Source organism: Lissotriton helveticus, chromosome 1_1, assembly GCF_964261635.1.
Source record: "Lissotriton helveticus chromosome 1_1, aLisHel1.1, whole genome shotgun sequence".
Lineage (NCBI taxonomy): Eukaryota > Metazoa > Chordata > Amphibia > Caudata > Salamandridae > Lissotriton > Lissotriton helveticus.
This window is the reverse complement of record NC_136057.1, coordinates 1,593,260,512-1,593,287,561: the sequence shown is the minus strand read 5'-3', so window position 1 is coordinate 1,593,287,561 and position 27,050 is coordinate 1,593,260,512. Positions and strand designations below refer to the sequence as shown.

The 27,050-nt window shown below is 48.1% G+C and overlaps 1 protein-coding gene across 2 annotated transcripts in view; it reads right to left on the bottom strand.

Moving 5' to 3' along the window:
* The window catches only part of ESPL1 (extra spindle pole bodies like 1, separase), a 588,475-nt gene that overhangs the window by 367,305 nt on the left and 194,120 nt on the right, over positions 1-27,050 (bottom strand). For both annotated transcript variants that reach the window (XM_078687592.1, XM_078687600.1), the window contains 2 exons: positions 21,426-21,551; positions 21,184-21,340 (listed from right to left, as the gene is read on the bottom strand). In XM_078687592.1, coding sequence (XP_078543718.1) covers positions 21,184-21,340; positions 21,426-21,551 — 283 coding nt within the window. The remainder of the gene's footprint in view (positions 1-21,183; positions 21,341-21,425; positions 21,552-27,050) is intronic.

Sequence of the window (27,050 nt, the reverse complement as noted above, 5' to 3'; positions counted from 1 at the left end):
ATGGCCACAAGAAAGGCCGCCTTCCAAGACAAGTGCTGCAGAGAAGCCTTATGGATGGGTTCAAAGGGCTCTTTCATCAACCTGGACAGCACCACATTCAGCTCCCATGCTGGCGAAGGACGCCGAACAGGAGGAAACACTTTCTTCAATCCTTCCAAAAAATCTTTATTCACAGGGATCTGGAAGAAGGATGTCTGTGAAGGGCATTTCCTATACGCAGTCAACCCTGCGAGGTGAACCTTAATAGAGTGAAAATGAAGGCCAGACGGAGCCAAATGCAAAAGATATGGAAAAATGACATCTTCCTTGCAGGTCGTAGAGTCATAGCTCTTGGAAGTACACCAGATGCAGAACCTATTCTACCAGTAAGCATATGAAGTCCTAGTGGAGGGTCTCTTAGCTTCCTTAAGTATAGTCATGCAATCTTCAGGGAGATTCAAATGTCCATATTGCACTATCTCAGGAGCCATGCCGCCAAACTCAACGATGAGGTTGGGTGCACCATCTGCCCCCCCGGAACTTCATGAGAAGGTCCGGCCGACACGGCAGCCGCATGTGGGGTAGGCGAGACCGGTGAAGCAAGTCCGTGAACCACCACTGTCTGGGCCACTCCGGAGCAATGAGGATCATCCGTGCTCTGGATTGAGACAGCTTGATGAGCACAGCTGGAATCAGGGGAATGGATGGAAAAGCGTACAGAAAGCTATTCGACCAGCTGATCCATAGCGCATTCCCCAGAGTCCCCAGTTGGTAATACCTGGAGGCGAAGTCTTGGTATTTTCTGTTTTCGGCGGTGGCGAACAGATCTACGTCTGGAGTGCCCCACCTGTCGAAGATGTCTCCTAGCACTTCGTTGTTGAGAACCCACTCATGGTTTTCTTGCACCAGCCTGCTGAGTGCATCCGCCTGAACATTCTGTACACCTGGCAGATGGGTAGCTGTTATAGTCAGTCCTCTGACTAGCAGCCAGTGCCAGATCGCCTGCGCTTCCTGTGACAGAGTGCGCAATCTCGAGCCCCCCTGCTTGTTGAGGTAATACATTGTGTTCCTATTATCCGTCTGCACAAGCAAGGAGTTGGTCTGGAAGGACGAATGAAAGGCCTTCAGTGCCAAGTGGGCAGCTCCGAGTACCAGGAAATGGATGAGATATGTGGATTCCACCGGGGACCACGTTCCCTGGATCTGTAGATGGTCTGAATGCACTCCCCAGCCGTGGAGAGAAGCATCCGTGACGACAGTCTGAATGGGAATGTCCTTGTGGAATGGAACCCCCATGAGGAGATTCTCTGCGGAGCACCACCATCTCGGGGACTGTTGAGCGCAGAGGGACAGCTTGATCCTGTCGTCCCAGCTCTCTCGCTTCTGGTCCCACTGATCCTCCGGACATTCCTGCAAAGGCCTCATGTGTAGGCGTGCGTGTGGCGTGAGGAAGATGCAAGAGGCCATCAAACCCAGTAGAGAAGACACCGTTCTCACTGTTGTAGATGGAACAGCAATGAGAGCCTGAACCTTCCGAAGAATCGATAAGCGTCTCTCCTCCAAAGGAGACACGCTTGCTGAAAGAGTATCGATGGAGGCTCCCAAGTACTGCAGGCACTGGACAGGCGTCGGAACCGACTTAGACATGTTTATGTACAACCCCAGCTGGTTCAACAGAACAGCCGTCCTGTTGAAGTGCAGTTGCGCTTCCTGGAAGGTGGAGTCTTTGATCAACCAGTCGTCCAGGTACGGGTAGACAAACACCTTGTTCTTCCACAGGTGCGCTGCCACCACTGCCATGCATTTCAAAAAATGTCCTGAGTGCAGACTTCAGTCCAAACGGTACTACGGTGTACTGATAGTGATTGGTGCAGACTAGAAATCGCAGGAACTTCCGGTGTTTCCGTGCAATGGGCACATGGAAGTACGCATCCCGTAGATCTATTGCGCAAAGCCAGTCTCCTCTTTGTAGCCAAGGATTGATCTGGTGCGAAGACAGCATGCAAAAATGTTCCCTGCGAATCCATTTGTTTGCTTGTCGCAAATCCAGAATGGGCCTGTACTCGTTCTTGTCCTTCTTGCGTACCAGAAAGAACCGTGAGTAAAGACCCAGTCCTCTTTGAGACAGAGGGACGTCTTCTATCGCCCTTTTTCTTAACAGGGTATCGGCCTCCACTTGGAGCTCGCGCAGTTGGAACTGCGAGCAAACCGGTGGAATCACTGGAGGCGGGCAGACGAAACGAAGACTATCCATTGCAAACAATATTCAGCACCCACTTGTCCAGAGTTATTTTTCTCCAAGTAATGTTGTATGCTTCCCCCCCACCGGATCGGGTAATGGACGAGGAGGAAGTAACCCCTCAGGGCCTAGACTCCGCCGGGCCTTTGACCGTCAAGGAGCACTGTTGGCCGCCTCTGCCCCTCTGGCGCTTCTGTAATGGTCGCCGCTGGTACTGCTGCTGCTGTTGGTGGTGCTGCTGGCCAGCTTGATGAACTTGCCCTCTTCCCTGGGCACCGAAACGTCTCTTGAAGGGACGGAAGGTCTTCTGCTCTTTTGGCTTCTCTAACCAGACAGCCGTCAGGGTTTCTGCTTCAGCCGGGCCATCTCCTCATCCGCATGTTTACCAAAGAGCATCGCCCCAGAGAACGGCAAGTTGGCGACTCGCTGCTCCGCCTCTGGTTTCAGCGATGTCAAACGCAACCAGGCATGGAGTCTCAGATTAATCCCATGGCAGTATCCATGAGCTGCCAAGAGGAATCTGCAGCCAAGCTGATCACCTGATTGGATGCCATCATGCCCTCATTGATGATTTCTTGGAAGTCTTCCCTCCCGTCCCTCGGAAGGTGCTCCAGAAACTGCTGCAGGGACTCCCATAAAGACCGGTCATACCGACCCAAGAGAGCCGTGGCACTAGCTGCTTTCAAGGACGTAGCAGCCGAACCACAGACTTTTCTTCTCGCTGAGTTCATCTGACGGCTCTCCTTATCCTGAGGCACCGTAGAAGACTGGGCAGTAGCATGCTGCTTCCTAGCCGCAGTAACCATCACCGAATCCGGCACTGGGTCCGACTGAAGGAACTCCGGATTGGAGTCTGGGGCCCTGTACTTTTTCTGCAGCCGGGAAGGAGCGGATTTCGTTGACGCCGGGGTCAAGAAGAGCTCCATCGCCGGTTCCTCCAGCCCTGGCACCAAGGGCAACAAGGGTCGAGACAACTGCCGCTTGTGTAGGGTCTCAAAAATCACTGATGTCGAAGATATGTGGGACCAGTTACCGTAAACCCCAGCTTCGCTGCCCCTCGCAACAACACCTCTTGAAAAGACACGATGTCATCGACCGGTGACATCCTCGTACGGGGGAAATCCGATAAGGTGGGCGAGTAATCCCTGGCACTGGAAGAATCCGTATGGCGGGACCTGGACCTGTCCCTCCAGTGACGGTGCTTGGACCGTGTCTAAGACCGACGGTCACTCCTTGACCGGTGTCTCCGTCTGGACAGTGACCGCGATCGCGATCTCCTGGGCCTCGGGCAACTCACTGGCCATACAGGAGGCGGAAGCTGCGGAGGCAGAACCGAAACCATAGATTGTGGAGGCCTCGTGGGTGGTGACGGGGAGCGCGGCAGAGATAGAGGCGGTGGAGGAGGAGGTTGATGAGGGGGAACTGGAGGAGTAGGAAGACGAGGAGGAGTCTCCTTAGGCAGTGGACGAGGCTTAGGCGTTCTGGGCATAGAAGGAGTAGGTCTGCGAATATTCAGAGTCCGAAGACCTCACCACTCTCCTCTTTCTTCTGCGCAGGCCTTGACGAAGTCCTCGAGGCCGACCTCGTAGCAGCAGCGACCGTGGGCTCTTGGATGCAGAGGACAGGCTGACCACTGAGGCAGAGGACACAGCCCTTGACCGCCTCTTAGACGTCGATCTTTCCCTCTGTGACGACGACCTCTTCTTCGACGTCAACCGTCTCGACGTCGATACATCCCTCGACGTCGACCCTCGTCTTCTCAACGTCGAACGGCGGTGTCGCCTCGACGGCGAGCGCCGGTGCCTCTCAGACCCCTCTCGCCGCAGACGGTGTCTCGGCGACGATGCAGTCTTAGACGTCGACCTCGTCCGAGGTCTCTAAGTCTGTACCCTCGACGTCAAACGACGACAACGCTTCGCCCCAGAGCCCTGGGACGACGGGGAGCATATGGTGGTCATCCCTCTCGACGCAGACGACGAGGCTATCGACGTTGACGGAGATCTGTGCCTTTTCCTGGCATTATCTTGACTGGGGATCCCCCCCAGAGGCTGAAGCACGGTCAGAGGACGAAGTCCCTCCATGCCCAGACCCAACATGGTCCTTATGTCTCCTTACCTCCAGGCCTTGGAGACAGATTTTCTCTGCCCCTCAGGGTCCTCTTGGAGAAGGATCTAAAAATCTCACAGTCCTCAGGGACATGAGCGGATGGTCGACAGAGGATACACACTCTGTGAGCGTCCGATTTAGCCTTCTTCCTGGAACACTCAGGGCACTTGTCGAACAAGGCAGGCATATTCGACAGAAGAGCGGCCAAAACTGGCCAAAAACCCCAGCAAAAGGAAGAAGCAGCCAGACATCGAGTGAAACACTCCAAACACTTGAAAAGTGTCAAAAAAATGAAAAAACACCCAAAAAGGGAGAGCTCAATGCTCCAGGATCCTGCTAGCAGGAGCCGGAAAAAAGGACTGAAAGTACAAGGACTTTGGCTGTGCATCTGGGATACCGAGGGTCTCCGGAGAGTTCCTTAAAGGCACGGTGTCCCTTTTCAAGACACATAATGGCAGCCTATGGGGGCTTGTCTGTCCAAACCTTCCTCTCTATCATTTCAAGGATTTTGGTGAAGGGGAGTTTTCCTTGTGAGGAAAACTTGGTAAATAGTGTTAAATCGGACATGGTAGGCTATCCTTTTCATGGTCTACATGAAGTGGTGGCCTTTGTAGCCTTGTATATGTTAGGCTGCATTATTGGTCTTAATTTTCTCTTAAGTGTCTATGCAGGACTGCAAAGAAGACAGATTAAGAGATTTTTGATTGCTCCGGGGTCCAGGCACATGGGCCGGACTATTCACTAGATTATGACTATACACAGAGATCCCCTACTACAGAACATAACTTATCTGTGCATACTCACCTCCTCAATTGCAAGCCCCTGTACTCCTTACAATAGCTGACATCCTCCGAGACTTCCATGTCATAGGGGAGGACTTCAACGATGTCATACATACACAGACCCTACCCCCTGCACCGTTTTACAGACTCCCTGGGGCTTACCGACGTATGGAGATCCTAACATCCGAATGCCCATCAATATTCCTACTTCTCTAGGGCCCATAGAGTATACTTCATATTAGACTATGTGTTTGTTCCCAGGGGGAGATGGGGGTGGTCGGTCAGGCAGAATATCAGGCATGGGGCCTGTTGGACCGTTCACTGCTGGTTTCGCTGGGGCAACAGACCCGAACCTTAAAGGCTTAATGCATGAGACCTACAAAAGGAAGGGATTCTAAAGGGGCTTCGAACTGACACCGAAATCTTTATTCAAGAAAATCTGGGCACAGTTGACTCAGGGGTCACACTTTGGGAGGCATATAAAACAGTACTGCGGGACAGTGCGCAAAACCAGATAGCATGGGAGTAAAAGAAAGAACTGGAACACACAGAACAGATACAGGGTCAATTATTAACCCTAGAGTAAAAAGTCCTAGATAGGCCTGACCCACTGACCGCCCAACAAATAGAAGTCCTACGGGTCGAGTACCGCGAACTGGCTCAGGAATAAGCTAGGAAGAAGGTTAGCGACGCTACATAATTCATATGAAGTTGGGGACAAGGCCGGGAAGTTACTGGCCTGGCTTAGCAAAAAAGAAACTGAGGCCAGATTGGTTGACTCCTTTGCAGATGACAAGGGGACTACAAACACTGACGAACAGATACAGTCTGCATTTGCCCAACATTATGTAGACCTTAATGACCAGAAAACACACTGTACCACTGAAGATATCAATAATTACCTCAGATACTACTACCCCTGGGCTAAAATAAGACCATGTCCAGTTACTAGAGGAAGATGTAACACTGAAATAGGTTGGGTACGTAATAAATAGGCTACGATCTGGTAAAACTCCTGGACCAAATGGACTCCCAGCCGAATTTCTTTTAAAAAACAAAGACCTCTTGGCTTTATATAGGGATGCGTACACAGAGGGGATTCTCCCAGTCGATCTTCGCACCGCGATAATCGTGACCATCCATAAGAAGGGAAAACCGAGGGACAAATGACTCATACCGCTTAATCTCCCTCCTGAATATGGAGGATAAATAGCTCACGACTTTCGGTAGCCGCGTGACTAAAATGGTCGTAACAAGACTTAGTCATTGCTACCAATCCGGCTTTATGCCGGGCAACCCGGTGAATCTCCGAATAGCCCACAACTGAGTGATGGCTGTCAGGAACAGGACTAGCCAACATGCCTTTCTGGTTCTAGATGCCGAGAAGGCTTTTGACGCTGTGCACAGGCCTTTCCTTGAGGCCGTCCTCGACAAATTCAGCTTCAGCCTGAAGTTCAGGAAATGGGTGGCATTACTATACACGAAACCAAAGGCAAAACTAAGGGTCAACAGTAAGGTTTTCACCTGCGTTCCCAATCTCCCGTGGGACCAGACAGGGATGCCCCTTGTCCCCACTATTATTCGCACTGGTGATAGCAGCCCTAGCTTGCATAATCAGACTAAACCCACAAGTAACAGGTATCCGGATTTCATCAAGTGACCCGGAAGAAGAAAGAATTGCTATATGCGGACGATAGCCTTCTGTTGATCACCAACATAGCAATCATGATCATCACTGTGTTCTCTACCCTCGAGGAATATGGCCGGTTCTCGGGATATAAAATACTATCACAAGTCCATATTATACAGCCCAACGCAAGATATGGAATGGCCACCGATATCCTGAGACCTATGTATAGCTGCAGAGGGATTTCAGGATTTTTCTCACCCCCAACCCCATAACCTGTTGTACGCATAACATACATTGGGTCCTCTCAAACTTCAAGCCAATTCCAATTCCAAAAATTCTTTATTTCGGTCATATAGACCATAAAAGAGACAATAAAAACACACATACATTTAAATACACATCATAATTAGAAAATTACATAATATAAAATATTTCATCCCAGCATAGAATAATTAAGACTAAAGTTCAGAAAGTGCAGCAGATCCTGTCTTTTTTCTGATCAACCATACAGCCATAAGAAATTTTGAGACAGCAAACACGATGTGTCCCAGGGTGCTAGTTTTCAGGATCCTGTATGCCTGTGCATACTCTCTAAACCCCAGGTTTTTACAAAGTGGTGCTATCCAGCGTTTCCTAGGCCTTTGGTAGGCACGGCACACAAATAAAATATGAAGATCATCTTCCAAGTGGATTTTACAACATGGGCAAGATTTGTCAGTCGTGCTGGACCACTTGGATATAAAAGTTTTTGTAGGCAGTGTGCCCATCCTCCATTGGACAAAGAGTTTTCTAGCCAGAATGGGAAAGATAAAATCCATAAAATGTTCAAAAGTGTATGAATTTTTGGATTCTAAAAATCGCAGAGTAAGGGTGCCGCTGTGTTGCGCATTTGCCAGGGAAGCAAGTGACCTGTCCTTGAATATTTTTGACAGTGCTTTGCGCGAGATTGCTTGGCAACCTCGCGCTGGGTCCTCCCAGAGGAGACTGAGGTTCATCAAGGTCAATTCATTTTTGACAGAGACAAGCCAGGGAATTTTTCCGCCACTATTAAGACTCATAACATGAGTGAGGTCCTCCCTATAGTGGCCCAGTTCGTTCGTGGACCAAAGCCTGTGCCAAAACTTCACTGGTCTGGACACAAGCTCCTCTGCAATAGGGGGTAGCCCCAAGTCCATTCTCAGGGGCAAAAGTGGCGTTGAACGCGGAAGGGTCAATAATCGCCTCAAAAAGCTGTTTTCAACTGTGGACAAATCCCTCGCCGCTTTATGCCCCCAGAGTTCACAACCGTAGATGGCCGCTGCCTTGGCCTGGGACCTATAGGTTTCGAGGGCCGGGCTCACAGGCCTAAAGGACGAGGAGTTTGCCACCTTCAATATTGCACCAGACAGTTGAGACAGTTTTACCCTTGCGCGTGCTATCTGGTGGTCCCAAGATAAGTGTTCCTGTAGTGTTACCCCCAGATATATGAAGGTGGAGACCCTCTCGAGACTAGCCGTCCCCAGGGTAGGATTAGGTCTTGTTTTAGTGGGTGGATTGAAGATCATATATTTTGTCTTTTCTGTGTTTATCTCCAACCCGTGCTGAGCACAAAAGAGTCCAAAACCATCCAGGATCCTCTGTACCCCCATGGGGGACTTGGAAAGAAGGAGGGTATCGTCGGCAAACATGATTGCCGGTACCCTCCTTCCTGCCAGGCAGGGCGCATCGTTGTTATTGACATTTTCCAGGTGGGAGATGACATGGTTGATATACAAACAGAACAGGGTTGGTGCCAAGACACAACCCTGCCTCACCCCTCGAGAAACGGGGAACCTTGATGACAATTTGCCATCTTTCCCACACCTGACCTGCGCATAGTTGTTTTCATGCAGCCTGACTATGATGTTAAGTAGCTGGGGGGGAACTCCCAGCTTTTCCAGCATCTCCCAGAGCTTTCTGCGCGGGACTAGGTCAAAGGCTGACCTCAGGTCCACGAAGACCATGTACAGTCTTCCCCCCTCGATGGTCACGGTCTTCCAATAAAGGAGGACGAGGCGGAAGATCTGGTCCATGGTCGACGTGTTTTTCCTGAAGCCAGCCTGCAGGGGACTCAAGATGTTATTGTCCTCTGCCCAGTCTTGTAGATGGTTCAAGATAAGACGCGCGAAAAGCTTTTGGGGGACATCTATAAGACTAATTGGCCTATAGTTAGTTGGATTTAGTGGGGAACCTTTCTTGTGGATCGGGACAATTTCGGCCCCTAGCCAGGAGGAAGGAACTGCCATACCTCCTAATATAGCGTTGAATAGAATAAGAAGGTACGGGGCCCAGATATCGGGGTAACACTTAAACAGGTCCCCGGGCAGCTTATCCAAACCCGGTGCCTTCCCCAAAGCCAGACACTCCAACGCTATCTTCACCTCGCCTAGGGAGAATTCCAGGGGCGTGTCTGGGGGACCAGGAAAGTCCGTCGCCAGCCCATCAGGCCATAGCGTAGTTGCATGGTAAAGTGCTCCGAAGTGGGCCTCCCACACAGAGGGAGCAATGTTAGGCTCTACCGCAGGCGTAAGCGCCCCGGTACCATTATTTACCAGAGCCCAGAACTTCCTGGAGTCTCTGCACTTCAGGGCTTCGTGCAGTTCCTGCCAGTGGTTCCAGTCCCACTCAGCCCTAGCACTGGCCGTCGCAGACTTGTACTCCCTCCTCAGGGTAATAACCCTCTCCCTATCACTACCTTCTTTAATAGCTGAAAGTAGGTCGGATTTGATTTTCCTACAGGTGGAAGTATACCAAGTCGCAGTACGGGTGGCTTTCCTTCTTGCTGGCACCACTGGATTGAAGACATCAGCAAGGTCCCTGACCAGAGTCTGGTGGATGCCAGAGAGACTCTCATTATAGTCAAATGGTCTAGGTTGACTGATTAAAGCATCCACCTCCTGAAGCATGGGGAGTACTATACCATATAGCTTGGACATGGCATTTTCGTTTTTGACCAACTTCCCCCATTTCACCCGTCGTCTGCTTGAGGTCAGGAGTATGTCCCTCTGATCGCCTCCCGCATCGGTGGCTACCAACCCTACAGTAAAGGATGGGTGCTGAATTTCCAGAAGGAGACAATTATGGTCGCTATCTGTTCTAAGTGCCACTTTGAAGTCCTGGACTTTAGGCCATAGGGATATATCAATAAAAATATAATCCAGCCGGGACTCATGCCCCTTTCTGTTAAATGTGCACTTTGATGGAATATCGGAGGGAGTGCGCCCATTGCACGCCCTCAGTGCAAAGTTCAGAGTAAGGGAAGTGAGCTGAATTGCCAGCGGGGACCACGCTTTAGGGTGAGGCGAGGAGGAAGGTGGGACACCCCAGTAGTCATCCTCAGATGTAAATGGTCCCTCCAATAGACCCTCGAGTGGTTCAAAATGGCAATTGAAGTCCCCTCCCACCACTATTTTCAGGTCTGCAGATAGTTGACCTAAAAAGGAGGAGAGTTCGACTAGAGTGGGAGATTCATTGCCCACGGCAACTGGTCGGGAGTAAACATTTACAATTGCCCAAGTCCCTTTACCAGGCCAATTAAGGCGAAGACACTGGATGTCCTGGGAGAGAGTATCCATACTGAGTGATGGCTGTCAGGAACAGGACTAGCCAACATGCCTTTCTGGTTCTAGATGCCGAGAAGGCTTTTGACGCTGTGCACAGGCCTTTCCTTGAGGCCGTCCTCGACAAATTCAGCTTCAGCCTGAAGTTCAGGAAATGGGTGGCATTACTATACACGAAACCAAAGGCAAAACTAAGGGTCAACAGTAAGGTTTTCACCTGCGTTCCCAATCTCCCGTGGGACCAGACAGGGATGCCCCTTGTCCCCACTATTATTCGCACTGGTGATAGCAGCCCTAGCTTGCATAATCAGACTAAACCCACAAGTAACAGGTATCCGGATTTCATCAAGTGACCCGGAAGAAGAAAGAATTGCTATATGCGGACGATAGCCTTCTGTTGATCACCAACATAGCAATCATGATCATCACTGTGTTCTCTACCCTCGAGGAATATGGCCGGTTCTCGGGATATAAAATACTATCACAAGTCCATATTATACAGCCCAACGCAAGATATGGAATGGCCACCGATATCCTGAGACCTATGTATAGCTGCAGAGGGATTTCAGGATTTTTCTCACCCCCAACCCCATAACCTGTTGTACGCATAACATACATTGGGTCCTCTCAAACTTCAAGCAAGATGTGGATGGATGGAGAGAACCAACACTTGCTATAATGGGCAGTGTAGCAATGTACAAAATGAACTCCCAAACCAGTTTTTTTTTTTTATATGCTGCAGAACAGATATCACCCCCTCCCTCGATCAATATTCAAGGAAGTTGATTCCGAACTCTGCGCACTCCTCTGGTTGAAGGGTTACCCCAGAATTGCATTAAAGTCTCTACAACGTAACCCGTACAATGGAGGACATGCGCTCCCAGACATCAAGGCTTACTATTGGGCATCCCACCTTACTCCCATAAATGACTGGGTACACACTCCAGGGGACCACCCCACTTACAGACTGGAAAGGGAAACACTTACCCATAAATCTTTCACACACTATTTATAAGGAGGGAATAGGGCCCACTGACTACTCCCCTGCAACTAGATACACTATAGAGGTGTGGAACAGAGCTAATAAGACGCTGGGCTGGGCACGGCACACAAAATAACTAGGATTACCCCTCTGTGGAAAGGAAATTGGTTTAAATAGCTGAATAAGCTCCAGGGATTCGAAGCTTGGGATCTCCACGGTTGGGGATATCACAGCCAAGGGCAACCTTAAGCCCTTCTGTACCCTCAAGACGGAATTCCAACTTCATGCTACCCAAATTTTTAAATACTCCCAGCTGCACCATGCTTGGGGTGCAGAAGGAATAGAGGCTTCGGAACTCCCCGAGTTTGCACCACTGGAAGCAAGATTACTCCAGGAAGAACTAACAAAGACAGTTTCAGTCATCTATAAAACAATAACCAACATGCCCGACACTCTGGTCTAACTGAGGGGGTATGGAGGGAGATCCGAGGGAAATGGAGGACAGACTGAGAGGCGGCCCTGACGAACCACAGGGCGGTCAATCAAAGCCAGGCTTCGCCTCATTCAATTTGAAATTCTACACCGGGCCTATTACGACAGACCAACTACACAAAATGGGAAGCACAGACTCATCTCAGTGCCTGCGTTGTCGGACGGTCAGTGGCAATTTTCTCCATACACTGTGGGAGCGTCCAACAATAGGGATCTATTGGCAGATGATAATTATACAGGGAACCTCCCTCCCATTGGACCCTAGATTCATCCAGTTAGGGATCCCAGGTGACTTGGATGTTCACCGACCTACACTTCTCTTCAGCACACTGGTCTTCGTGGTGGCCAAGCAAGAGCTTGCTCGTCGCTGGGGCGCACAAGAAACCAAGAATGGAAAGGGGGTATGGATTTATACATGAAAGCAGAGAGGGCGATCTACAAAAGTAGAGGTTGCCCCTAAAAGTTCAAAAATATATGGTCGGAGTCTGAACGACGAGGAGACCCAATATACTGCAACTGAGTTATTGGCCCAGTAATACCTTTCTGGATCCGGGAGGGGGGAGTAAGGGTGTTGTGGGAGGCGGCCATGCCCTGATGTGTACCAGGGTCTTGTATGTAATTTTGTTTGCTCCTTAATTTGTGTCCCTCCGACACTCACCGGAAGTGGGAATTACCAGGAGACGGATTGTGGTTTAAGTGCAATGTTGATGTTGCAGTTATGTCAATGTTTACAACTGATGCAAAATAAAAAATATATATATATTAAAAAAAAGTCTTGTGCTGAAGAGAATAAAGAGGTGATCAGTCTGAAGAAAAAATATCCAACAAAATTACTATGTAATGCCCTACCACAAAAAACATTTTTTAGGAAAGGTGACAAAGGCACTACTACAGAACCTCCTCTGACTTAATATTCATTAGAAACATTAGTCCCTGAATTGTGGCGCCCTGTCTTTCAGTAGTGTCTTTCTTCTGCAGCATGACATATTCCATGACTTAGGCACTAGTATATGGTCTATAGGCTCCGAATGGACTGTGTAAGATATGCAGGATTTATAGGGGGGTGCTGAATTCCGATGAGGAGCACCCCGGACTTCTGGCATTTACAGAAGTGCATATGCCTTTTTATTTAAAATGGGTACTTTCTAAGTCCTTAACAAAAAACTTGCCTCTAAGTTGTAACATTTAAGGGCGAGGAAGACTGGTCAAATAGTTTTACAATAACATATCACGGGGCATATGGGGGGAGTTCTTTATGGTTTGACAGTAATGAAAGTAGACAATCCACATGGCATTATAACTTGACAGTTTTGGGGTGGATATAAAAATGTTACTTCCCTCCAAACTCCGATTCTCCAGGGTTGGTTTCTTTTAAAGATTCTCATGTATGAATCATACCCATAGTCAAGATGATTCTAACTGTAGTAACAGAATAGTAGCATACTATCAGTGCCATAAAAGGGTAGCTCTTTCACTGGAAGAGGTATTTAACTATATAAATTGTCCTGCAAAATACAAAATCGGAACCACTCAAACCAGAGAGTGTTCCTCTGAATAGCTTAATTGGAAGCAAAATGCTGCGAGGAAAGTAACTCACTGAAAACTGAACTGTTTAAATGCAAGCAGATTAACTCATTGAAAATTGGTTTATATATGTAACTTAAATGACAACTTAAAAATACTAAGATCATGCAAAAGAACCTTTTTAAAGGTAGCCTTATTGAAGGCAAATGCCTGTGAAATGAAAGCCATGTTTTAGCACTACAATTTGCGGTGATAAGTTAAACATAGCTTGGAAGGCTTTAAACATTGTCAGTTTAATAACCCACTCACCTCCTGGAAAAAGCTTAAAAAAAAAACACGAGTCTGATGAGAGCCCAGTGAACTTCACTCTGTCAAGTGGCCACCCTACAAAATATTGTGTAACTAGTGTGTGAAAGGATTGACTGGCAGGTGAGACTTGAGGAAATTGATTGAATGTATGTGTATAAATTTAAAAAAATCCACACTGGAGAACTGTAGTCATAAAGTAACTTTTCTTCTCCAGCACTGTATCTTTCAAACTCACATTCATAAATCAGAATAGCAATGCAGGAAACATGGATTTTGTTGCAGTTATCCGCCACTTTTTGCCCCCTTTTTAGCTACTATACGCTTATTTTAGACTCTAGCAGGCCTCATTCCATTGTTAATCAGACTGCAGAGCAAGTGCTCCAAACCAACATGTCTCATTGTGCTCAAATTGGCAAAGGACTTTAGAACCCCTGTAAGTCCCTAGTAAACGGTACCCCAGCTACCAAGGGAATGAGTGCTAAAGAGGGCACCAAAGAGCTGCAGCTAACCTTTTGCCAACCTAAGGGACCCAAATACGAATTCCACACCGACTGCCACTGCAGGCTGTGTGACATGGTGCAAACCATGAGTGAACACATATGACACCTGTATGATATGACATGCCAAAGTCCCTGTATGTAACATGTAAGTCATCCCTTCAGCAGGTGTTTGAGTCATAAGGCAGGGTACATTGTATTTTATGTGAGTACATATCTGCATGAGCAGATCTGCCAGTGATGTCTAGTTCTATTACTAGACATTGCAGGGAAGCATTCGTAAGATTATATACTTGGCACTGGTCAAAACATGTTCCCCTGCCACATAGTGGCTTCACTTAAACCGGTTTGGTATGAAACACCTTATTAATAAAACCACACTGATTCCAGTGATTGATTTATTAATACATGCACCCAGATGGTACCTTAGATGTACCCCCTAAAACGTATTAGCCCTTTAGTGCACTGGCTGACTGGTCCAGTCCAGTCTGCCAGCACAGACTAGTTTCTTATCCCTAGGGGTGAGAGCCCACGCTCTCAGGAGCAATTCATCCTCTGGGAAGGCTGGTAAATCCGAATTTCAAGGCAGGTAGCTTTAAAGAGCCTACTGCCTTTAGTATGCACATCTGGCTTCCCTTTGAGGTGAGGGGATGCCCCACCCCCCGACCAGGGCCCATTTGGTGCCAGGACAGGCAAGAAAAGTATTAGACAGCGAGGCATGTCCAACATCAGGCTAGTTCCACCCTTAAGGTGTGATACCTGATGTGGATACGAAATGTAAAAGTCTCCCATCTTGGTGATTGCAGAATTATGAACTCTGGGTCAGGATTATGCCCACTTTACACAGGACGTAGTGATATAGGTGGCATAGTGATCCCTGGGTTAAGTAGCCCATTAGCTACTACACTACACTCCCCTAACACCAATAAATCTAGTATCTGGCACCAGGAAATCAGATTCCTGCCGACCTAAGAAGAAGGACACTGAAGAGTTGCAAGAAGCAAGGACTGTGGAGAAGCAACTGACTTGGCACCAACCCTGCCGGCCTAGCTTCTGATCCTGCCAGATTACTCTAAAGTTCTCCTGTCCTACAGTTGCTGTGCCTCCAAATCCCTGGGAAGACTGCCTGCTTCAACAAACACCCAAAACACCTATGAAGTGGCAGAGCTGCTTCCCTGCAACCTGCAGACACTTTTAAAGAACTGAGGACTCCGGACCACCATAAACCCAACACTGGCGGGCATCACTGCACCCATGCCCCCTAGCCAGAGATGAAGCGGGCCAACAGTGCCAGCGTGGTCCCCCGAACCTCCAGAGACAAAACCCACCTTGGGTTTGCCACAGTGGACTCAGACACTGCCTGCAATCTCTTTTTGCAGGCCCCCCCTCTAACACGAGTGTCTTCAGTGACAAAAACCCAACACTGAAAAGCACCTGTGCACCCGGCTGCCCCAGTGCCACCCGGGCTGACCTGTTGGTGCTGCTTTGGACGTTGCCCCATACTTACCTTAAGTCCAGGAGATTGGTCCGGTAAGTCGCTGTAAAGTGCCCGAACGGAGTATATGTTTTTCCTTCATAGGATAAAATTTCCGCTTCAGAAATTGCTCTAATGTCCATTTTTAAAAACGGTAACAATATACAACTGGAAAAGTACTTACCTGATTCAGATGATCTTGATATCTAAATTCCTATAAAAGTATGTGTTATTTTTATAGATTGGTTTAGATTTCTCTCTCAAGTGTGGTCTCACTTATTGCCTTTGATTGTACAATACATGCTTAGCACTACCCTCTGAGATACCCAATTGCTCGCACACAATATCGCAAAAGAGCATTTGGGGTGTCATTTATGCCTCTTTAATTCCTTTGGGGTCTGTCTGGGCTCTACACAGTGTGCCTCTTTTTGGTCCACTATATAAAGAGCCAGCTTTCTACAAGCAAACAGTTTCAAATACAATCAGCAGACGATGAAGGGTAAATAAAGACAGGCTGCTCTTATCAGTAAAAGATGCCCAAGAAGCGCCCGTCTGGCTACTAGAATACTCTATTCCTGCTTCTCAGAATATATCCATTTTGGGCACTAGTCAAAAGGGCTGTTGACTTTGAAACACTTTGTTCAGGTGCCATCACAGGATTCTGGAGAGGATGGCCTGTCTTAGAACAAAAGAATGATGGCTGCTACCAGCCAATATGCTATTCGGTTTAACAAAGGGCTATCTTTTTTCAGACGGCACGTAAACCACCAGACTGAAATGGTTAAGTTAATCTTTGATTCTATCAATATAGAATCTTAAAACGTCCAGAGCTCTTTTTAGCTGCATTGAATGGATCTTGGAAATAAGTACGTAGTATCAGTCTCATTAAAAAGAAAATCAGTTGACACTTTTGGAATGAAGCAACGTTTTGTTCTCAAGGTAACGGTCCTCAAGGAAGTAGAGAAAAGGTTCTTCTATTGTGTAACCTGTTTTTCACCGACTTTTCTTGTTGATGTAGAAAACTTCCCAGGGGAAAATGTATTCCTCCCCCATGGATAGGCTTGAAAAGGCTTTAATTGTGATAACACAATTTCACAATTCACTATATCACACAATTACACTCTCCTGAGTTCTTTCCGATGAGGAAAAAGATAGACTAGGAACCCATATTTTGCTCTGAATTGGGCACCAATTCTATTGCTATTCAAAGCATCAATGAGAGGCTTTCTGTCTGCAGCAGGCAGAGATGTCGGTGCAACATATTGGGTGATGGAGTGGATGGAGGTTTCTTGATGAACCGCGGAGTATGACCATTCTTCACCAGTTCGAGCACTCCCTGGTCCATTTTGATGCAACTCCATTTACTGTAGAAGGTAAAGTTATCACATCTAACTGGGTCTTCTGTTTGCAATTAATGTATGATACAGAGTTCACCTGAAGGTAATCCGGGTCTTCTCCAGGGATCTTGATTACCATCCTTCTGATGTGGCATCGGCTTTTGATAAGGTGCTGGTGGTGTGGTTCCGCCCTGTCTCTAGGGGGCATGGTGAGTGGTACAGCTGTTGAGGTGTCTTGAAAGTGAGGTACCTGTAAGAATGGAATCCTTCATAAGTGGACTGACCTCCGCTATGAAATTGGTGTTGAAGCCTTGTGTGGTGTGAGGAAATTCCTCTTTTTGTATTAACACCTTCAAACTTGTGGACTGATGTTACTGGTTTTAGAATCCCAAGAGCCTGTGCTCCAACCCTAAAAGTGTCACCCAATTAGCACAAGTTAACTTACATTTAAATCTCTTGTTTTTGGTACTACTTGTACCTAGAGCCTGTAAGCGAATCTTCACTCGTTGACTGAAGAACTTGTTGTACCACCACACGTGTGACTGAGTAAAGCATCCCCGACTGTCACTGAAGACTGGCAGAGCCATTTTTAAACTGCTACCTTGACTTTGCCATCTCAACCTGTGGCAAAGTTTAAAACTTCCTTTAACTTTACAAGTCGACCATGATGTAGGCCTAAAAAGGACTGAAGGCATGGTGTATCATATTAAAAAGGACATTCGGTTTTATGTTTTACATGTCCTGACTGTAAAATACCTCACACTCATTTTTACTGTGGAAAGGCTAGTAACCCCATTGGCTACTATGACAGAGCAGTGTTAACTTCTAAATTAAACTAAGAAACAGATTCTTTGATTATAAGAAGAATAGTCGCATTAAATCAGACTTGACCAAGTAGGAATTAATATAGCTATTTTGGAAAAGGGAACTTTAAAAAGTTGCCACCTCTTTGCCCAAGTTTTTCAGTAGCAGTTTTCTGCTTGAACAACTGCTGTCCCACAGACAGAATGCGGTTCTCCTGAGGAGATGTGCAAATGACATTTAGGAAGGGACACAACATTTTCAGAGAAAGGAGGTGAGACCTCCTCCTTGCAGGAAGACCAGAGAAGGTGTGAGCCCAGATGGCAAGCTCCAGAGGGGAGGCCACCTTTGAAGGACAAATGTGAGTCACACAAGTTAAGGTCCAACCCTTTATTCAGGCAGGCTGCCATTCCATGAGGGAGGAACAACCTGTTGTCAAACTGCATTTCCAAAGGGAATGTAGCCCCCAGGAAGCCACACCTATGGGATGGGATAGGGAGTTCCCACACACCAAAAGGTTCTGCCCATGTTGGCAGAATAGTGCACTCTGTCATAGCTAGATGCCACACTCCACAGAAAGTAGTCACCAAGTGGGTAGGATAGTATGCGAGAACTGGTAGGCTTCTGGCTAGTTAGACCCCACCTCACACAAATTCGTTACCGGCATAAAAGTGGCACCCAGAACTCAGACTGCAGCTAGAACCCAAAAAGTTAGAACTGCACCTCCAGAATTGTTAGACTACAGGGTGGCTGCACCAAGATCAACAGCATCTGCTGCGCCCTAGCACTTGCAAAGACGACTGGGCCTGCTGTCGTGGAGTCTCCTCAAAGGTTGAACCAACTCCCATTTGGCACAGATCCACAGTGTCTCAAAGGACTACCTTGGGTAGTCCCCGGCCAGTGTCCAGCTGTTCTGCTGCTAAGCTTGCCCGGTTAACACAGGTGCATGTTGGGAGACTAAGTCCTGATCCGTGGCTAGTAGTCAGAGTAGACTCTTCCCTCTTTGCATCACTAAAGGGAGCAGAAGAATTTCCAAGGAAACCACTGTTGCTGTAAAGCCAGTTGACCCGTGCCAACTGGTCCTACACTGGATTCCAAAAGAACAACTTGGGAAACCAAGTTCTAAGGCAGGTGGTGGCCACTGATATCCGTGGACCAAGGATTTTCCCAGAAAGGACTCTGCACCTAAGAGCATCCTTCACAGCAACTGTAGCTTGTATTCTTTGCATCAGGACCACTTACATTGACTTCTACAGCAGTCCAAGGAAGATATAAGGTAACATGCTACGAACAATTGGGCAGTCAATGTACCTCCTAAGGGCATTGCTAGCCCTTCTAGTTGTGACAACTGTAAGCACTGATCTCAGTAGATTACAGCAATTTATTGCATTAAAGAGGCAAGTTAAAAGAATTTTACTTACCTTGAAAAATCATATCTCTGGTACCCCGGCGCAGATTTTTGTCATCTTTGTGGACTACTTGAAGCAAAAAATAACTTTTTTTTTCTAAAATTGGTGTTGTATTTTGATGGTCTTGTGTTTCTCTCTTATTAGTTTCTACTGCTAAATGATTTACACGTGTTCCTTTATCTAAGCCTAGCTGCTAAGTGACACAAATACCCAGGATTGAGCTACGCTTTTTCAAAGAAAGATTGTGATATTACAAAGGGAGTTCCAACAACCACACCACAAAATCTACTTTCCTGCACGTGGTGATCCCAGCCACCTTGTAGTGTTTATCAGATTTGTTGAGGGCTTTGTTCAGATGCCTTCCAAAGTGATTTTCTACCAAAGAGCATATCCAGAATTCTACTCTGAACCTCTAGCCTGAATGATGTAGAACTGAGTCACCAGTTAGTTGCTAACAGTTGTTGATACATCACAACCTACAATAACCTACGAGGCTTATTAACCCACATGTAGGCATGTTGCTTCTGCACATTTGTCCTCAGGAAGCAGATCCAGCACAAAATGCAATGCCTGACCAAATTTGCCTGCTTTATCTGCCTAATATTGCCAGTGAATTGCTGCTCTGATGGAGAATGCCGCAATGGCAGACATGTCTTTTCCAAAGTTTGAGATTTGTTCATGCCTTATCTAATGGGAAAGTAGAGGGTAAATTATGGTTACTCTATCTTCTCGGTGCAGCCTGCATTACGATAGTCTACTCTGAAGAGAGAGGCCAACTAAGCTTTCAGGCATTACATTGAGAGTCTTCTACTTTGTTCTGAAATGAAAGGACTGCTCCTACTGTAGCAGGTATTTGTATTACCCTGTGGCCTTCACTCAAGAAATGGTCAATAATGGGTACTGATCTAGGGCTATCATTTTCAACTTGGCTACAACCTGTTCACAGAATTTTACTCGGAAACTTGTGCTCCAGTAATAAAAGCAAGGAGATGTACTTTTCTGAAATTAAAATAGTCCTGGCAGCATTTAGAGGTTTAGTCAGTCGGACCGTTTACTGTTGAGACACTGGTATCTTTGACATGGGTGGAAGAAGTGAAGTTGAACTCTACTGGGTCATTGTTGACAACGAGGTCATCCCAGTCAGTCGTCTTTCACAGAGGACTAGCACATTACTTTGTCAATGGTGCCTTTGTTAAATGTGCCACTATTGCAATAGACCGCACAATCAGTGTCTTTAGATGGTAGTTCTGAAGATGTTTTTCTTCAGTTGTGGAAGAGACAGACATGGCCAACTCTGGGGTGCACTTCAATAGAGGCTTTTAGTAGCACACCCCACCACAGATGAGCTTTGAACCCTATCTTGAAAAGTTGATTACCCGGCCTGACTTTGAAGGGTTTGTTAGGAAATGTGCACATTTTGTTAGGTGGGTGGGGGTGAAGGGAGAGGAGGTATATGGGTGAAGATTTTAAGAAAAATATTCTTAGAAGATGGACTCATCTGAAGTTGATTTAGCAGCGCTCAAGGGTATTGCCGCCACACATGACATGCATTAGAATTCAGAGTTAAGATGTGCTCGTGGGAGAGGGATTCACCCTGCTCTCACCGGATTGTTCAAGTTTTATCTTTTCCTATGAGGTGGGCGGATTACTAAACTGAATGTTTAAAGCCCTGCAGGCTAAGTGTAACATAACACTGCATTTCCACCACGGTACCCGGAGATAAATTATTCAAGCATGTACATTTATGAGAAATTCAAGACTGCAGAATAAGCTGCTTTTGTGGATGTGTGATTGGGTTTTACAGTGAAGAGGTTTTCTCAATGCAGGTGTTCTTCGCCACCAGCATCTATGCATGTAAGCTGACAATGCACCCTTTCACTTACATGCTGCACAAATAGTCCCACCCAGTACTATGAACAGCTACCCCCAAAGTACATACTTTACTAGCCACCTAGTGTTTGTTTGCCTAAACTCCACCCCCCCCCTTTTATTAGGCATAGTCCTCTCCTATGAGTCAACAGCATTACTACCCAAGTATACTCACTGGCGCACAGCTTGTAGCTTCACAGACACCTTCAAGGCTTCCAGACAAAACGCCTTTGCTTCAGACACACTACCAACAGAGCTCAGAAGTGCCACAAGTGTGTGCGAGCAGCTCAGCAAGTCTCCCAACACCTGCCACTTCTGCAGCAGATTATCACCTGCAAATGAGCATAAAGAGTGTGAATTGGACTGGTAAATTTATAGAAAGGCAGAGGAAACAGGTTACCAATGTCGGGCTATTACCGTGGTCTACAAACTGATTGTCAGCATCAACTTTAGGAGTGAAAACCACATTTCCCAGGAGGAGAAGGATGATACTCCTCAACAGCTTATGTGCATCAGTCAAAGCAGTTTCTGGAGTTCGCCATCCTGTAGGAAAAAAGAAAAGAAGGCATCCAATCTCATCACAAAACCAGTGGCAGCATTCTTCAGTTTGCCTTGCAGTGCAATGGTCATACATTTCTAGACTCATTAAAGAGTGTTGCTGCCTGACATTTTACACCCACAAAACACCAGTATAGATGGTCCAGATGACAGCTCAAACCTGCCTGCACATTTTTCCAGAAAGACTATTTACTAGTTTACTATAAATTAATGAATTAACGGATATGAGATGCAAATAACTAAGATTGCAGCACCTATCATTTTATCACAAAACCTCTACACCTACAAGTCTAGAACAGCGATCCCCAAACCTTTTAGAACCACGGTCCAATTTTTAGAACGACCAACTCCGGCAACCCAGCTAGCTTTAATGGACAGGTGGTGGGTGATTTTTTTAATGTAATTTAAGCATTGTGTGGTAGCGCACAGTCATTTACAGCCAGCATATTTTCCATTGAAATGGGCCAAAAATTGAACGGACAATTTTATAATACAACTATTTACCACACAAATAATTGTGTGAAAACCGGGTGTCAGTGAATATGCATCAATTGTGCATCACCAAGTAAAGTGTCTTGATCCTAGTAAAATTTTTATTTCCAACATATTTCAGAAATACAAAAATGTGCTTCATTTAGGTTTTCCAAGGTGCTGAATGTGTACAGTCCATTTACAGGTATAAACAGTTCGAGGCATGTGGGCTGCTGAATTCATATCTATAGCATATATCGCCGCCTAGTGTTGGGTCCGGATGATTGCACATTGTTGTCCTGGAAGAGTCTTCGAAGTATCACGAGATAGGTGGCTCCTCCCCTGGACTACAGTGCGCATGGGCATCGACTCCATCCTCAGATTGTTTTTTTCCGCCATTGGGTTCGGATGTATATTCTACATCTCCAGTTCGGAATCGATATAGACTTTCTCAAGGCCTGAAGGCCTTTTCCTCTACCGTCGGTATTGTTTTGAGGTCGGTGCCCTGATCTGTTCCGGCTCAGTTCCCGAGTCGGACGTCCAGAGGAGTCGCGTGGCTCTTCGGTGCTCGGGGCCCAGTCGACGCAGCAAGACCTTCGACGGAACATCATGGAACGGAGTCCGTTCAAGAAATGTCCCGTGTGCGGATCTAAGTACCCACACATCGACGTCCACCCTGTGTGCAACAAGTGCCTGTCGCCGGACCCCGATGAAGCCAACTGTATGGCTTGTTCCAGGTTTCGATCGAAGAAAACGATTCTTCTTCGGCGCGTGGCACGCCTGGAGGCCCGGCAATCGGCCCCGGCGGATATCTTCGACAGAGAAGAAGCAGACGATCAGAAAGTTCAGATGCAGATTTCCCCTCCGGCGGAGGAGATAGACTACGAATACGACACGGACGTCGAGGTGGTCGAGGCAGAAGACGTCGTCGACGAGGTAGACGACGATGAGGCCTACGGGGCCACGGAAGATAGCTCATGTGAGGAGCTAAGCCCCGAACGAACAATTACTAAGGCTCAGGTCGAGGGATCGCCACACGGCCTTACCCAAGACCTTCCACCCAGATACACGGCCTCCCCTACGGGCCCGGCTACGGACACTTCGGCGGAGCCGCCATTGCCAAAAACGAAACCGAAAGTGAAGCCATCGGTGTCGGCAAAAACGAAAGTGATGGAGACGCCATCGAAACCAAAGACGTCGACTCCTCTAGCGACACCCTCGTCTTCCGAGGTGTCGGGACACCCGAAGCCGAAGAAGTCTATCGACCCGGTGAAGTCCACCAAGGGCGTAGCAGCCAAAATGGTCAAGGGCGTCGAGCCAACGTCGAAGAAGGGCGTCGAGCCGAAGTCAAGCAAGGGCATCGAGCCGAAGTCAAGCAAGGGCATCGAGCCGAAGTCAAGCAAGGGCATCGAGCCGAAGTCAAGCAAGGGCATCGAGCCAAAGTCAAGCAAGGGCATCGAGCCAAAGTCAAGCAAGGGCATCGAGCCAAAGTTAAGTAAGGCCGTCAAGCCGAAAACTGGTGCCCCGACTACAGTAGTCAGATCCAAGAACGTCGGCGCCGAAGTCTGTCGACGCGGAAGGAGGGCCTAAGAAGGACGCCCTTCCGCCAAGGCCGGAAAAGCCCAAGGCGTCGGCGCAAGAATCTTCACCAAGAACCTCTGTCGGGTCGACGAAACCGTCCGCTTCCTTTACGAAGCAGGTCTCTGACTCCCTGAAGCGCATCAGGGACAAGGCTTCTGCGGAAGACCCGAAGGCAACTTCCACCCCGAAGCCAACTGCCACGGCGCAAAAGTCTTCGACGCCAATCCTGTTCACGTTGCCTCCGAAGGTGGCACCGAAGGCCTTCGCACCACGATCGGTGCCCGAAGCGCACTTGCAGGGATCTGCGGGGTCGAAATCAACTCACCCGATTGGGAGCTTGAAGCATCGACAACCCTTGGTGGAGGAGCAGTCGGAACATTTCATCGACGCTGACACCGGGAAACTTACCCTTTACAAAAGGAAGATCACGGCGACGCAGCCTTTGGAGTCATTCACGATTCCTTTAAAGCGCAAGAAGCCTGCTTCGGATTCCCCGGTTGTGGTCGAACCATTAGTACCTCGGACTCCAAGACCTGCCACACCGTCACCCACTTATTCGGATGTGGAGGATGCAGGGGATGAGGACGAGGAATATAACTTCCCTGTCAACACAGATCCTAATGAGCAACAGGACTCCTGGACAGTGCAGGAGGCCCAGGGGATCAGAGCACTGCCCAGGACCCTCAGGTGTACCATGTCAAGACCTCTCCCACTGAGGATTCTGCGGAATTTAATGCCTTGATTGAGAAGGCGGCTAAAAACCACGACGTTCAGCTGCATGCTGACCCTGTTGAGGTGGACTTCCTCTTTGACACTTTTTCAACAGCTGAAAAGACTGAAGACTCCCTATGCTGAAAGGGGTCCTGAAACATGCTGCAGACATTTTCAAGGAACCCACACGGGCAAGGGTGGTCAACTCTAGAATTGAGAAGAAATACAGACCGGCACCTGGCGATCCAACCTACATCAAGGGCCAGTTGCCATTGACTCTCTGGTCGTTTCTAATGCCCGTAAACGGGCGAACTCGCAAACCACTGGTGAAGCTCCTCCCCCAGACAAAGAATCCAAAGTGCTGGAGGCATCGGGGAAAAGGGTAGCAGCTCAGGCAGCTAATATCTGGCGTATCTCAAACACTCAAGCCCTCTTGGCCAGATACGACAGGGCACACTACAACACACTAGAGACCCTGTTGCAACACCTACCAGATCAATATAAGGAGGCAGCGGAGATGCTTATCCAGGAAGGGAAACTCATCTCCAACGCTTCAATTAAGTGTGCACTAGACGTTGCGGACACTGCAGCCAGGGCAATTAACACCAGTGTGATGTTGAGACGTCAGGCATGGCTCAGAATCTCCGGGTTCAAACCGGAGATACAAACTACCATCCTCAACCAGCCGGTAAACCCTGACAGATTATTTGGTCCTGAGGTGGATACCACCCTGGAAAAAATACAAAAAGGATACCGAGACTGGTAAGTCCATGGGAGCTCTCCAGTCCCAACAGTTTCGGGGGAGCACTTTGACGCTCAGGCAATAGAGGTGTTTCCAGAGGCCAGATGTCCCAGCAAACGCCATTCAATAAAAGTGGGGCGCAATCCTCTTACACCAAGCAAAATAGGTGGATATCGGGGCAACAGCACCAAGGGCAGAGGCAGGGGTAACAACAACTCCCGTTCCTCCGCCACCAACAGTGACGCCCTGTCACTGCCCCCCGACCATTCCACACCTGTCGGAGGGAGACTGCCAGTCTGGAAATCCATCCACATAGACAGGTGGGTCAGGAAGCTTATCCAATTCGGTTATTGTTTGGAGCTAACATCCACTCCACCCAACATGCCACCAAAACACCGTCCTATGTCCACAGAGCATTTGCACTTATTGCAGCAGGAGGTTCTGGTCATGCTGCAAAAAGGCGCAATAGAGCTCGTGCCAGTGGAGGAAGAAGGCACAGGAGTGTACTCCCTGTACTTCTTGATCCCAAAGAAGGACGGGTTCCTCAGACCCATTCTGGACCTCAGACCCCTAAACCAGTATATTCTCTCAGAACACTTCCACATGCTAACACTGCAGCATGTTCTTCCCTTACTCAATCAGGGAGACTTCCTTGCAACCTTGGATCTCAAGGATGCTTACTTTCACATTCCTCTCCATCCATCACACAGGAAATACCTCAGATTCACCATTCAGAATCGGCATTATCAATTCAAGGTCCTTCCTTTCGGAGTGACCACAGCCCCCAGAGTGTTCACGAAATGTCTGGCGACAGTGGCTGCGCACCTCAGAAGGCAGAACGTGCATGTCTACCCTTATCTGGACGACTGGCTGGTTCAGGCAAAGTCGGCCCAGCAGTGCACTGCCGACATGTCCCACACCATTCACCTTCTTCACGGTCTGGGCTTCTCACTGAACTATCCGAAGTCGCACCTTCAGCCAGCCCATGTGCGGCAGTATCTGGGCGCGACAATAGATACTCTGGCAGCCACGGCTCAGCCAAATTCAGTGAGGATCGACAACATTCAGTCACTGATCCAAAAGTTCAGACCGCAACACTCTCTTCCAGCAAGAGTGTTCATGCAGTTGATAGGCATGATGGCCTCCTGCATCTTCATAGTCCCGCACGCGAGGCTACATATGCGTCCGCTCCAAGAATGCTTGGCTCATCAGTGGACTCAGGCTCAAGGACAGTTAAACGACCTAGTGTTGGTGACCGGTCGGGCATACAACTCTCTGCATTGGTGGAATCCACACAACCTTTGCAAGGGCCGACCGTTCCAGGAGCCTGTGCCACAGATTATCCGGACGACGGACGCATCTCTCCAGGGATGGGGAGCTCATGTACTCCACTACACGGTGCAGGGTCTATGGACGAAGCAGCAAGAGAAGATGCACATCAACTACCTAGAACTGATGGCAATCTTCATGGCACTGAAAGCGTTCAAAGTACATCTATGCAACAAGGTCGTGCTGATCCGGACGGACAACATGACGGCCATGTACTACATCCAAAAGCAGGGAGGTACGCACTCTCCACAGTTGTCTCATCTGGCTCAGAGCATGTGGAAGTGGGCCATTCAGAGGAACATCTTCCTCATGGCTGAACACCTCCCGGGCAAGGACAATCAGATGGCGGATCTGCTCAGCAGGTACAGCCACCAAATGCACGAGTGGGAGATACATCCATCAGTACTCTGCCCGTACTTCCAGCAGTGGGGTCATCCGGAGATAGAACTGTTCGTCACAAGGGAAAACGCAAAATGCCAAAGCTTTGCCGCCAGGTTCCCTCACCCACAGTCGCAGGGCAATGCGATATGGATGAACTGGTCAGGCAGATTTGCGTACGCTTTTCCCCCAGCGCCTCTCATACCGCTGGTGGCACGAAAGCTAAAGCAACACTCTATGACACTCATCCTGGTTGCTCCAACGTGGGCACG